The sequence below is a fragment of the Equus przewalskii genome, chromosome 10, assembly GCF_037783145.1.
Source record: "Equus przewalskii isolate Varuska chromosome 10, EquPr2, whole genome shotgun sequence".
Classification (NCBI taxonomy): domain Eukaryota; kingdom Metazoa; phylum Chordata; class Mammalia; order Perissodactyla; family Equidae; genus Equus; species Equus przewalskii.
In genome coordinates, this window is record NC_091840.1 from 16731798 (window position 1) to 16744891 (window position 13094).

The 13094-nt window shown below is 37.1% G+C and overlaps 1 protein-coding gene across 3 annotated transcripts in view; it reads right to left on the reverse strand.

Annotated features, from left to right (window-relative positions):
• Positions 1–13094, reverse strand: part of EFCAB3 (EF-hand calcium binding domain 3) — a 494329-nt gene that overhangs the window by 41902 nt on the left and 439333 nt on the right. For 2 of the 3 annotated variants that reach the window (XM_070561747.1, XM_070561748.1), the window contains 7 exons: positions 12665–12769; positions 10896–10949; positions 10182–10286; positions 9607–9660; positions 8515–8619; positions 3208–3261; positions 1703–1807 (listed from right to left, as the gene is read on the reverse strand). In XM_070561747.1, the coding sequence (XP_070417848.1) occupies positions 1703–1807; positions 3208–3261; positions 8515–8619; positions 9607–9660; positions 10182–10286; positions 10896–10949; positions 12665–12769 (582 nt within the window). Of the gene's footprint in view, positions 1–1702; positions 1808–3207; positions 3262–7479; positions 7609–8514; positions 8620–9606; positions 9661–10181; positions 10287–10895; positions 10950–12664; positions 12770–13094 lie in introns of those variants that run through there. The other variant, XM_008526773.2, reaches the window with a different exon arrangement.

Consider the following 13094-nt stretch of genomic DNA (forward strand, 5'->3'; position numbering starts at 1 on the left):
AGAAGACTGAGAAATAAACCTTGGATTGTTCCCACATTAGGGAGCTAGAATAAGTGAGGCTGGCAAAGGAAATCATTGGTGATTTCTGATTCTGAGAACTGTTTCAGTGGAACTGGGGACTATGTGAGTAGGGAAGTAAATTGCAAGGATTCAAAGAGAGAATATAGAGTGAGGAAGCAGAATCAACACCTATGGACCAATTAAAAAGGGGGCTGAGAGAGAAATGAGGGATGGATGATCATAATTAGAAGGCAGAAGAGGGGCCAGACCTGTCACTTAGTGGTTAAGTTTGGTGCACTCCACTTCAGGGACCCAGGTTCAGTTCCCAGGCACGGACCTAGACCACTTGTTGGTGGCCACGCTGTGGCAGCAACTCACATACAAAATAGAGGAAGATTGGCACAGATGTTAGCTCAGGGCGAATCTTCCTCAGCACACACACAAAAAGAAAGGCAGAAGAGCCAAGTGAAGGTTAGTTTTTAAAAGGAGTGGAGAAGTATGTGCTTCTTTATAGCAGAGTAGAGAATAATAGATGGAATTGAATGTGTCAGAAAGGAATTATGAAAAATAATTTTTATACCAATATCAAATCATTATTACACCTGACACTAATATATGTTAATTATATCTCAATTAAAATAATTCTTGAAAAAGTAGGAGATGATCAGCTCAAGAACAATGGATTTAGAAGGTTTGGAAAGAATCTCTTCAACTAAAGAGAGGAGAGGAATAGAGTATGGGTGAATAGGAAGAAATGATAAACTGGAGAGAATAGAAGATAGAGATGTTTGCAATGAATAGGTTTTAAAATTTTAAAACCATGATTTTAGAAACATAATGGTGCAGTGTTTTATTTCCTACTTTCAGTTGGGCTTAGAGAAATCCAAATATGTGCTCCCTTCTTCATTCTTCTATTCCTAGTACCTAGAATAGTGCCTGGTCATATTCAATGATCAATAAATATTTGTTGGTTGAATAAATCAATATACAGTTTTTAAATTCAAGGCCAGAACTGCACAGAAGCTATCTAGCAACATCACTGAAGCATTATAGTAAGAAGTGCTACTCCCCAAATGCTCCTAGATCATGTTTTTTGTTTTTTGTATCAAAACAACAAAGAAAGTAGTAGAAATAAAAAAGACTAATCTAAAGTAGTTGTATAACACAAAAGCCAGCAGGTAAGTCATGTAACCAGACTCAATAAGCAATAATAAAAATCTCAATAAGCAAACAAATCAATCAATCAACCCCCAACTCCTCCTGCTTCCTGTGTGTCTCTCCCTAATACTCGTTTTTACTTTCTAATTTCAATTACTCTAATATTTTTCCTTCTTATTTTTGGGCTAGAATCATGCCGTCAGGCACAAATTAACATATTGGTTGTACTTGTGACTTAAGAAATGAAAGGTCAGGTACAACTTTAACAGATCATTTCTTCATCTTTTAGGTCCTTGATAGGCAAAGATGGACCAGCAGCATTGGCATCATCTAGGAGCTTGTTAGAAATGAATGGAATCTCTCAGGCTCCATCCCAGACCTGAATACAATCTGCATTTTAACAAGATGTGCAGGTGATTCATATGCACATTCAAGTTTGAGGAGCATTGTTCTAGGTGATACAAAGGATCATTTCAGAGGATCTTATATACAAGACAACAAAGACACACTTCAAGGAAGACAACAGAATGTTTAAAAACCTCACCAGTAAATGTCAAATGAGGCATCAGCTCCTTCATTTCTTCTTTTGTGAGCTCAAACCCTTCACTTGCTAGAAAGTTGTCTAAGTCCTGGATTTCAATTACCTCTCCTTAGAAAAGGGGAGAAATAAATTGCAAAAAATATTATAGAACTATCTACAAAGGATGAAAAACACTATCTGGACTTATATATACCATTGCCCACATACACCCAGAATTAACAGGAGGGTAAGAAAAAAGTCCTGTGCCTTTAATTCTGGTTCAGGGTCAGAAGGTGGCTAAAAAAGAAGAAAGTACACCATGGGTTAGGAATTGACCAGTGGGTTATTGCAAAATCCATAACAAATTAAGCTACAGGTAGGGATTTGGTTTTATTTTTTTTCTTCCTCCTACACCACCTGAAAATTCAGATTTTTTTTTATAGACTAGTTTTTAAATTTTTATTTTTATTTATTTAAAAAATATTTGTGAGCCAGGCCTAGTGGTTAAAGTTCAGTGCTCACTACTTCGGTGGCCCAGGTTTGCTTCCTGGTCGTGGAACCACACCACCTGTCTGTCAGTTGCCATGCTGTGGCAGCAGCTCACATAGAAAGTACCAGAACGACTTAGAATTAGGATGTACAACCATGCACTGGGGCTCTGGGGAGGGAAAAAAATTAAAAAATTGAAAAAAAAAGTGGGAGATTGGAAACAGATTTTAGCTCAGGGTGAATCTTTCCCTTCAAAAAAATAAATAAAAAATATTTGCCTGTAGTTTGCTTCTCCAGTCACTATGCCTTCCAAGAATTTTATTCATCCCAACACAGTCAGAAGTAGTTTTTCCTCATTCATTGTAAAAATAATGTAACAACATTAAAGATTAATATAAAAAGGGAAGAATATAATTCCACCACTCTACCACAAAAACCATTTTTAGTTTTTCATATTCCATTTCTGGTCTTTGACAGTAAGACTCTAGTTTTATAATGTGGAAATCTAATATACATGCAATTCTGTATTCTACTTTTCTCAACTAATGTTATTACTTTATGAACATGTTTCCAAGTTGCCACACAATCTTCATGGTTAGTATTTCAACACAGGGTATCCCATTAGGCTGACATACCATGGTTTATGTAGTAATTCCCATATTGTTAGATATTTAGGCTGTTTCAAATTTCTCTGAAGGTCTTTAGGCAGAGATTTTTTTCTTTTATTCAATTAAATTATTTCCAGAGGATAAATTACTATGAGTGGGGTTAGTGGAGAAAAGGAAGAGTTCTGTGGCTCTTGATATTATTGATTATTATGTTGAAGAATTCTTTTGGGGAAAATTTCAGGGAATATTATGGGTCTTGATATAAAAACACAGATTAAGTATTGTTTACCCCAGTTCAGCAGCATCCGAAAAAGTAGAACATGTATAATATGAAAGAATTTATACATTTATGAAGGGGAAATATTTTTCTCCACCAATTGCAAAGTATTAAGATGCTATTTATAACAATTTTCATCATAGCTTGCAACTCACCCTTGATATAACTGACAGCATCCATCAAATCATTCAGACCAACTGTTCTATCATCTGCAAGGCAAGAGAAATAAACTTCGGAATCAGATAAGCTGATGTTAGTAAGACCCAAAAAATTTACAATGCATAAAGTTCCGAAATTATGAAGACCAAAAGAATTCAGTAATCTTTTTTCTAATTTCCCTTAGAATTTTATGGATTTATCCTCAGAGATAATAGTGTTATCTTGGAAACAAAGACAGCTTTTAATCTATAATGAATCATTCTTCTATCTTCTTTTAAAGACCTTGTTTTAGAGACCACCAGAGTAAGATTAAGAAGTGATTGGTTACAGGTAAGTGTAGGGAGATGGGACAAATGAACCTGACCCTAAGTATTTTTATTTAGTCAGTTAATCACCAAATATTTATGGAATATCTTCTATGTGCCAGGCACTTTGCTAGGCTTTCGGGAAACAAAAGTAAACAAGCTGGCAGAGTTCTTGCTATCAGAGAGTGTACAATCGAGTAGAGGGAAACAGATAATAAAGATGTAAACAAATAAACAAAAAGGACCATTTGAGGTACTGCTAAGATGCTATCAAAAATAAAATAAGGCAATATAATAAACAGGAATAGTGGGCGTGACTGCTTTAGACAGAAGGTCAAGAAAGGCCCCTCTGAGAGAGTGTTTTTGGGTTGGTGCCGGAACGATGAGAAGAGGATAGCCATGCAAGAATTGAAGGAAGAATATTGCAAGTAGAAAACTGGTATGTGGGGCTGGCCCCATAGCTGGGTGGTTAAGTTAGCAAGCTCCGCTTCAGTGGCCTGGTGTTGGCTGGTTTGGATCCTGGGCGAAGACCTACACACTGCTCATCAAGCAATGCTGAGGCAGCATCCCACATAGAGGAACCAGAATGACTTACAACTAGGATACACAACTACGTACTGGGGCTTTGGGGAGGAAAAAAGGGGAAGATTGGCAACAGATGTTAGCTCAAGGCCAATCTTCCTCATCAAAAAATATACTTTAAAAAAAGAAAAGAAAGCTGGTATGTGAAATAGCCCTAAGATGGGAATGAATTTGACATGACTGAGAAACAGAGAGAAGGCCAGTGTGACGGGACAAATCATGCAGGGCCTTGTAGGCCATGATGATAAAGTTTGGGTTTTATTCTGGTTGCCAGGGAATGTCATTGGAGGCCTTGAAGAAGGGGAGTAATTTGACCTGATTTCAGCTTTCAAAGGATCACCTTGGCTGCTGTGTGCAGGGTAGGGAAACTGGAGGAAGGGGGACTAGACAGGAGACTGTTTCAGGGGCCCAGAAGAGAGAGGATGGTGGCTTGGGCTACGGTTGCAGCAGTGGAGACGGTGATAAGTGGATGGATTCAGGACATGATTTTCAGATAGGGCCTAGATTTGAATGTGAGATATGAGGAGAAGGAGAAATCAAGGAAGAAATCTAGGTTCTTCCCCTAGTCATCTCCCCCAATCAACAGGGTGGATGGGATGCCATTACTGAGATGGTGGGGGCTTGAACCTTTTTAGGGGAATTAATCAACAATTCCATTAAATTTTGGACATCCAACTGGAGATATCAAATAGTCTGATATCAAATAGCTAGTTTGATCAAATAGCTAGTTTCCTGACTTAGGGAGATTGAGCTGAGATATAAATTTGCTTTTATAAGCTTAAAGAAAGTATCTGATCCAGTGAGACTGAATGCAATCTCCTAGGAAGAGGGTGTAGATAAAAAAGACAGCCAGGAGTCTAACCCTGGAGTGCTTCATTATTTAGAGATCTTGCAAAGGAGGAAGAGTCAGAAAAGGAAACTGAGAAGAAGCTGTTAGTGAGGAAAGAATAAAATCAGCTGGGTATGGGACTTCAAAGTCTGGAGGAAAAAAATTCCAGTAAAGTGGGGGTAGTCACTATGTGAAATGCTGCTGAGATATCAAGTAAAATAACAGATGATCCAACATGAAACTTGGCAAGAGAGAGGTCTGTGGCAGGGAAGGGAGCGCCGACGAGTGAATGGGAGGTGAGGAAGTGGAAACAAAGAGTAATGACAACTTTTTGAGAGGTTCTGCTGTGAGGAGGAACTAAGAGATCGAGTGTTAGCTGGCAGGGGACAAGAGGAATAGACAAGCGTCTATCCGCATGTCAGTATAATATAGAGAGAGATACAGTAGAGAGGAAGAAATTGATGATGCAGGAGAGAAAGGGAAAAATTGCAGAAGTTAAGTCTGAGAAATTGTCTCTGAGAGCGAGAAAGTCAATTTACTTGGGAAATGTAGTAGGGCCTTCTTTGGCAGTAGTAAAGGCTGACTTGAAATTCATGGCCATTATGTGGAAGTGAGTTCTATTAGTATAGTTTTCTTCAGCAATGTTAAGCTGTTCAGGGGCAAGCATGGAGTAAGGAGATGGCTGGGTTTTTGCCAAGCAAGTTTGATAGGAATTCTGAGAGTTTTGTAAGGTTCTATGATGTTGAAGCATTGAATCTAATTTAAGGAAGAAAATGAAGACCTAGGAGGGAGGAGTTGTTGAATGATGAAAGAATAGAGTTAAAGTTACTCTCCAGTGGCTGGAGAGCAGCTGGAGTTGGGAGTTCCACACTCTCTTCTGCTACAGCACATGTTCAACTGCAACAATTTATCATATTCACTTGGTAAATGGCATAATGTCACAGTAATGTGGAAGTGTGTTGCTTCATATATAATTTTTCTTAAGTAAGAGAATTAGAATTATAAACTTCAACAGGAAAATAAAAAATCCTCGGTTGGCTACAGCAGGGGCTCTTTCAGCTCTATTTCAACAAAATTAAAAAATAAGTGCCTGTGATGCAGGAAGGGGAAGCAGGTTCACTGGCTCAGAATTCTACTGCCATCTACATTATTTCAGAGCTGTAAGCCAGCTTTTGAACTGTTTTATGGGGGTGTGTGTGTGTGTGTGTGTCTGTGTGTGTGCATTTTTTAATAGCTTTCAGCCACTCTGAGCTATTTACCTGAGCTGTCCACGCTTCCTCATACAGTATCAGGTTGCTGCTTTTGTTAGTGTTCTGGTTACAAAGTGGCATAGATTTGGAGTGAGCTTCCTCAATTTTCCCCATAAGTTTAGTTACTTTACTGGGCAATTTTACAGAATGGGAGGCTTCTCAGGCATTCCTACATTGTCTTATGACAGAAATATCTGCATAGTAAATGAAGTGGAAGGATAAAGGTCAGAAAGTAGGGAAATGAAACAGATTTTGAGGGTGATGTATTAGGTGAGGACAAGGTCTAGGTTATGACCATGTGAGTGGTAGTTAAGGTGAGAAGAGGTAAAGATGAGTGAGGTTAAAGAGGCCAAGGAACAGGAGGTGAGGGTGTTGGATGGGTAATCCATATCAGGGATTCTTGAGCTGGGGTCCATGGACTCTGTATTGATAGAATTAACGGAGTCCTTGAGCTTGAATGGGAAAAAAATACATCTTTATTTTCACTAACCACTAACCTAAATTTAGCATTTTCTTCAATTAGTAATGTAGGCAACAAACCATAGTAGTAGTAGTAGTAGCAGAACCTGTGACTTTGTTACTAATGTAAATCACTGACATTTTCATATCACATGATAGTTACTGCAAATATATTAAAAAGTTGCTTATGCTCACTACTACTTTAAAATTACAATAATTATTAGACTTGCTACTAGAACTTATTAAATGTAAGTGCTAATAATTTATACCTTTAATGTTTTGATAAATTGTATTTTAGTAAAATTGGTTTCTTTGTAATCTTATGTATTTCATTTTAAGCATTTAAAAATATTATCCTCAGAAGTGGTCCATTCATCAGACTGTCAAGAGGTCTTTGGCACAGTAAAAAAGATTTTGAAGTTCCCAAGAGTAAGGACAGGAGTAGCAGAGAAGGAAGACAGTGATCCCCGTGCTATTTCTTGTAAAACTCTATGTTGCAACTTACCTTATTTATTTATGTAAAGGTCATAATTGGCAAACAAATATTTACTCTATTAGGACTCATATATATATATATATACATATATATATGTTTTTTTTTGAGGAAGATCAGCCCTGAGCTAACATCTGCTGCCAATCCTCCTCTTTTTTTGCTGAGGAAGACCAGCTCTGAGCTCACATTCGTGCCCATCTTCCTCTACTTTATATGTGGGATGCCTGCCACAGCATGGCTTGATGAGTGGTGCCATGTCCGCACCCAGGATCTGAACCGGTGGACCCCAGGCCGCTGACGCGGAATGTGCGCACTTAACCACTGCGCCACTGGGCCAGTCCAGGACTTACATTTTTATAGCAGGCCAAATTGATTCATAGATCACAGAATTTCCTTTTCTTCTTCCTTTTGTTCTTCCTCAACATCTTCTCCATCTTCCATAAGATCTTTAACACTACCACCATCATCATGACTGTTTACTGGGTTTTCAAGATACTGCATTAAATACTTTACATGTATTATATGCATTAATTCCAGAGCAAGAAGTGACCATAGAGAATTATTTAGTTCAACTCTCCATTTTACATATGAAGACACTCAGGTTCAGTAGAGTTAAATTATTTGTCAGCAAGTTAGTGGAAGAGCTAACTTGCCTCAGCACAAAGAAATGTTATATACAACAGATGAGGGATTTGGCTAGGAAAAAGGGAAGTTTTTTTTCTTTCATATGTAATGCCAAATGACTTTTCAAAGAGGATATATAGCAACTCTCACCTAAAACGTATCAGTGAGTCCTTTTTCCCACACACTCATCAGAACTAAATGTCCTCAATCTTGTTAATATTTGCCTGTCTGATGAGTGAAAATAGTTCTGTATCTTGTTTTGTTTTATATTTTCATGATTATTGGTGACGTTAAATACCTTTTCATATATTGTTGGGCATTTACATTTCCTCTTTTATGAATTATCTATTTGTATATTCTATATACATATATTCTCAGTATGTTATTTATCAATGTACTAGGGTTTTTCCACCTTAGAGGTATTAACTCTTTTTCTTGCAACCATCCTCTCCTAGTTCATCATTTGACTTTTGACTTTCTTAATTTTTCTGTTAAATGTTCCCTTATGAATGGAGTAAAAAAATTCATTTTTCTTTCAGCTTCTTAAGTGTGTGGCATTCCCAGGCCTGGCTGAGTCCCGCAAGGCATCCCCAACATATCTTTTAAAAAGCTTTTTTGGAGAGAGTATTTCTTCATAAGTCAGGATTAAATCTTTCTATTTACATTTACTTAATTGTGATACTAAAAAGGCTACATTCAGCCGTTCTAATAGAAGGGCTCAATGTTTCTCTGAAGGGCATACTGATGTCTGTATCACTCACCATCAATTGACAGTTGGGTCATTAGTTCCTCAAGTTCCTTACGCTTGAGTCTAATTCCCATGTTTTCCACAAGGGTTTCCACTTTTTTGACTTTGACCCTTGGTCCTTAAGAAAGAAAGGCATGAAATAAGAATATAAGCATTGATACTTAAGAGTGAAAAAATGCTAATCATGGTCATGCAACATAAACTGCAATTAGAGGGTAAAGCACAAGGGCATAAAGAAACTATTAACATATATATCTCCCTATAATTAGATATGTCTGTTGAAAGTAGGAAAAAATTGAGAAAGATAACCATTGAGACAAAGGTAAACGCTAAACAGTATTTACCTTTATGAGGAGGGATTATATTGGTGGGAGGTTGGGGGGGAGGTCTTTCACTTTTTTTTATTGAGGTATAATTGACAGATAACATTATACTAGTTTCAGGTGTATAACATAATGGTTTAATATTTATATATATTGCAAAATGATCATCACAGTAAATCTAGTTAACATCCATTACCACACATAGTTACAATTTTTTTTCTTGTGGTGAAAACTTGTAAGATCTACTCTCTTAGTAACTTTCAATATACAATATGGTATTATTAATTATAGCCACCATGCTGTACATTACATACCTATGATTTGACTTTCAGTTCTTTATATCAGTTTTTTAAGTGGTAGAATTGGATAATTTTCTTGTAGTATTTTGTCTTTAAAAATATTTTTCTAATTAAAAATTAAAATATAATTGTTTACACAGAATTAGTATAGAAAGCGAAAATAGGATATTTTCCTCAATACCTATCCAGGGGACTCTGTTTCAGTTTTCTATGAGAGGTCAATAGAGAAGAATAGGCAAGTCTAATGACTCATGGTTGAAACAACCACCAATCTACGCGGTTCCAGCTAGAAAACAGCGTTAGAAACTTCCTACAGTAATATGATACTTCAACTTATATCCCAAAAGGCCGATGCACTCAAAGAAGAATGGTTACTTATGAGTTATAACAAGGGGTCATGAAGCAAAGTTGGACCATTAAAAAGAAAATGCTAATCATAAGGATTTTATTTTTACTTGCTCTTTCACCATGCTGCTCACTCACCATTGAGGGCCTTCACACATTTTAGCAATCTATTCTTATACACTTTGCCATTGGCTGTAATGTAAGACATAATTAAGAAGATGGGTTAGATGATGGGAAGATTAACAAAGACGGCACAAAGATAATACAACATCTATAATTTCTGAGGGAAAAAAACCTTCAGATTTGTTTAGAAGTTTATTCTTTTTACCCGCAAATAAGAATGAAACCAAAGATGAAGAAAGCTTTCACTGATGTAAATCTACCTATTGGTTGAATTGGAAACAGTCTCTATTTCCGTTTCTCCCCTTTTCCTTCCTTCTTGTACTCCCCTGATTTCCCTCTTCTCCTTGGTCATGATTTAGATTAGGCAGTGCTCCCAGGGTGACAGGATAATTTAGCCTTGATGGTGAGGGACGAATGAAAGATGTTGCCAATGTTCAGTATTAAAATGTAAGCGACAAGAACAGGATTTCTTCTTATGTGAGAATTGTATTTTCTAAACATGGTTTATTGGACATACACATATATGATTTCAGTGGTTTTCACACACAAGCCCATAAATCCAGACTTCAAAGGATGTGCTAAATACTCACTGTGAACTGGTAGAATTTTCAGCAGCTCCTTATTCTCCTTATCAGTGAGTACTAGCCCCAGTTTCCTCAGCTCATTGTCCAGATTACTGACATCAATCTTCTCTCCTTTGGAAAGATGAGAAGTGTTAACGTAAGAACTTTAGAAATGGACGAATGATTGCAAATTGTGGAAAAGATTACCTTTGTGGCAACATCCTTAATTAGAAGAGCAAATTGACAATGCAACTTGTTAAACTATGTAGATGCAAAGGACATGTGGGTGTGTATGGATTAAGTCAGAAATAGAATTTATACTTTTAATTCAAGCAAAAGGAGAGCTTATATAATTCCAATACAAGTCAAATGCCATTATATTTCCTGAATTATTGGGTCTTTTGACACAGTAACCATATTTCCTGGCTATCCTACAAAAGCCTCACCTTGAGATTGAAAAGCATTGACCTGTATTTTGGTTGTTTAAACAATGGTGAAGTGGAAAACATTATTGGTCAAAACTCCACATAATATAGGTCTATACAGGAAAAATCCCAAATCAAACAATAAGAATATAAAACAAACATTTAACCATTAAATTTGTAGGGAGTCAACTTAGCATGTAATAGCCCAAACAGAAAACCTGTTTAAAAATATCTTATTTTTTTTCTATAATGCTTAGTTATAATGAATTACAGGGTCTTAATAATGAATTCCCTTTCACCACAACATCTTACTTACCTGTAAAAGCTTTTGCATCATCCATCACCACATTCAAATCAACCATTTCATTCTCTGTAAGAAAAGATGATTCAGGCACAGAGACCAAATCTTAGACTTATAAAAATGATACGAAAAATTAAACTAGTAATATAAAGGGTTAGAACTCAGCTGTTTTTCATAATTTTCTTTAGTAATTCTTTTAACTCAAAATAAGCAAGAAACAGAGAAAAGAAAAAGATCAAAATGTTAAAGTCAACATCCATTTAATTAATATCACTTTCTGTAAAGTATCAGTGACCCTAAACATAGAGATGAAGCAACTTTAATAGCAGTCCTTTCTAACAGGCCTCTCCCTTCCTTCAGACCCAATAAGGGAAACATATTTCAATAGACAAGATTGAATTTGAAACCTAGAAGTCACTTATTCACGTATACAGCTGACCCTTAAACTGTAACAGGATGCCATCTTTCCACGCTCTCAATTTTGCTTACATTCCCCTCCCCCCACCCCTCAGGACCATAACTATTTGAGAACAGGGATGATGCCTTATTTCTTTATACTACCAGGTAAAAATTGTTCCACTCTCTAGTTTACATAGTTCGCATATAGTCTGTGTTAGCTAAATGAGAGAATTCCAGTGGTACAGAAATAGACACACTGTTGGATTAGAAAAAATTATTCTGTCTTTTTTTTTTAATCCAGGGTTCTAAAAATACTTCAACCCTACCTTTTCCCGTAGGAAGCATTATGAGGATCCCTAGCTAATGTGGGGGCAATATCACAATTAGAAAGTAATTTATGGGGACTTTTTTCATGATAGGAAAAGGGGCCTGACAAAATGATGGATAATTACCAACATTGTTAATCCCAGGGAGAGTGAAATTTTCAACTATGAGCTAGACTGTTTTCTATGTTAAGGCCAGGTACAAGTAAGGGTAGCACAGAAGATGTTTGCTGGTAGCAGTGGCCCACCTTAGCTACACCTGCCATCACTGCTTGAGGAGGAACCCCGAATTAGGGGAGAAGAATGATTTGTTCATTTTAGGTTGGTGGGTGCTAGCTCTGCTGAAAGATGTGCTGTCTTGCTCGCTGATGGAAGCTTATTTTTCATCAGGTTTTTACTTATTTATTTTTTTGCTGAGGAAGATTCACTCTGAGCTAATAGCTGTTGCCAATCTTGCTCTTTTTGCTGAAGAAGATGTGCCCTGAGGTAACATCTGTTGTCAATTTTCCTCTTTTTTTGTATGTGAGCTGCTGTCATAGCAGTCATGGTCACTGATAGATGGGTAGTGCAGGTTCATGCCCAGGAACCGAATCCAGGCCACTGAAGTGGAGCATGTCAAACTTAACCACTAGGCCACTGGGGCTGGCCCCCTCAGGTTTTTAAACAGAGCCACTGACTCTGTGTTTGAATCGAAGAGCCCTCTAAAGAAGGCTGGGCTCATCTCTTAGCAATTTCTTCCTAATGAATTATCCTATTTTTGCCTCTTTGACATTTTTATCCAGCTAAATTGGTCTTAATGTGTCATTAATGAAACTTTATCTCATAAAACAAATGGTATACAGGTATACATGGAAGGTAAGGAAGGAAGATGTATGAAGCAAATATGGCGAAATGGTAACATCTGTTAATGGTAGCCAGTGGATACACAGTGTTTGTTATGTTGTTCTCTGTTTTTATGTATGTTTGAAATATTTCATAAGTATTTAAAGAGATTAAAAAAATCAGAAGTGCTCAGATAGAAGCCCTGATCTCCCTAGGTACAATGGTATCTGAAATATTTACCATCAACTGGCAGATGTTTCAGTAAGTCCTCACAATCTTCTTTCTCAAGCTGAATTCCCATGCTCTTTGTGAGGGTGTCTAGGTTATTGACATGGACTTTTTTTCCTTAGGAAAGAAGAGAATGTAAATTAGAAACAGAAGTAAGTCCAAGAAGTAGACGATGCTTGCTTTGAGTATGCATCCACCCTAAGTGAAGAGTGAAACATTGGCCATTCAAGTGAACCCAGATAATCAGGGTTGGAGTTGAGAAGAGAAAATGCTCTCTCAACACTGTGCTATAACTTTTTTTTTTTTTTGAGGAAGATTAGCCCTTAGCTAACTGTTGCCAATCCTCCTCTTTTTGCTGAGGAAGACTGGCCCTGAGCTAACATCCCTGCCCATCTTCCTCTACTTTATACGTCGGACGCCTACCACAGCATGGCTTGATAAG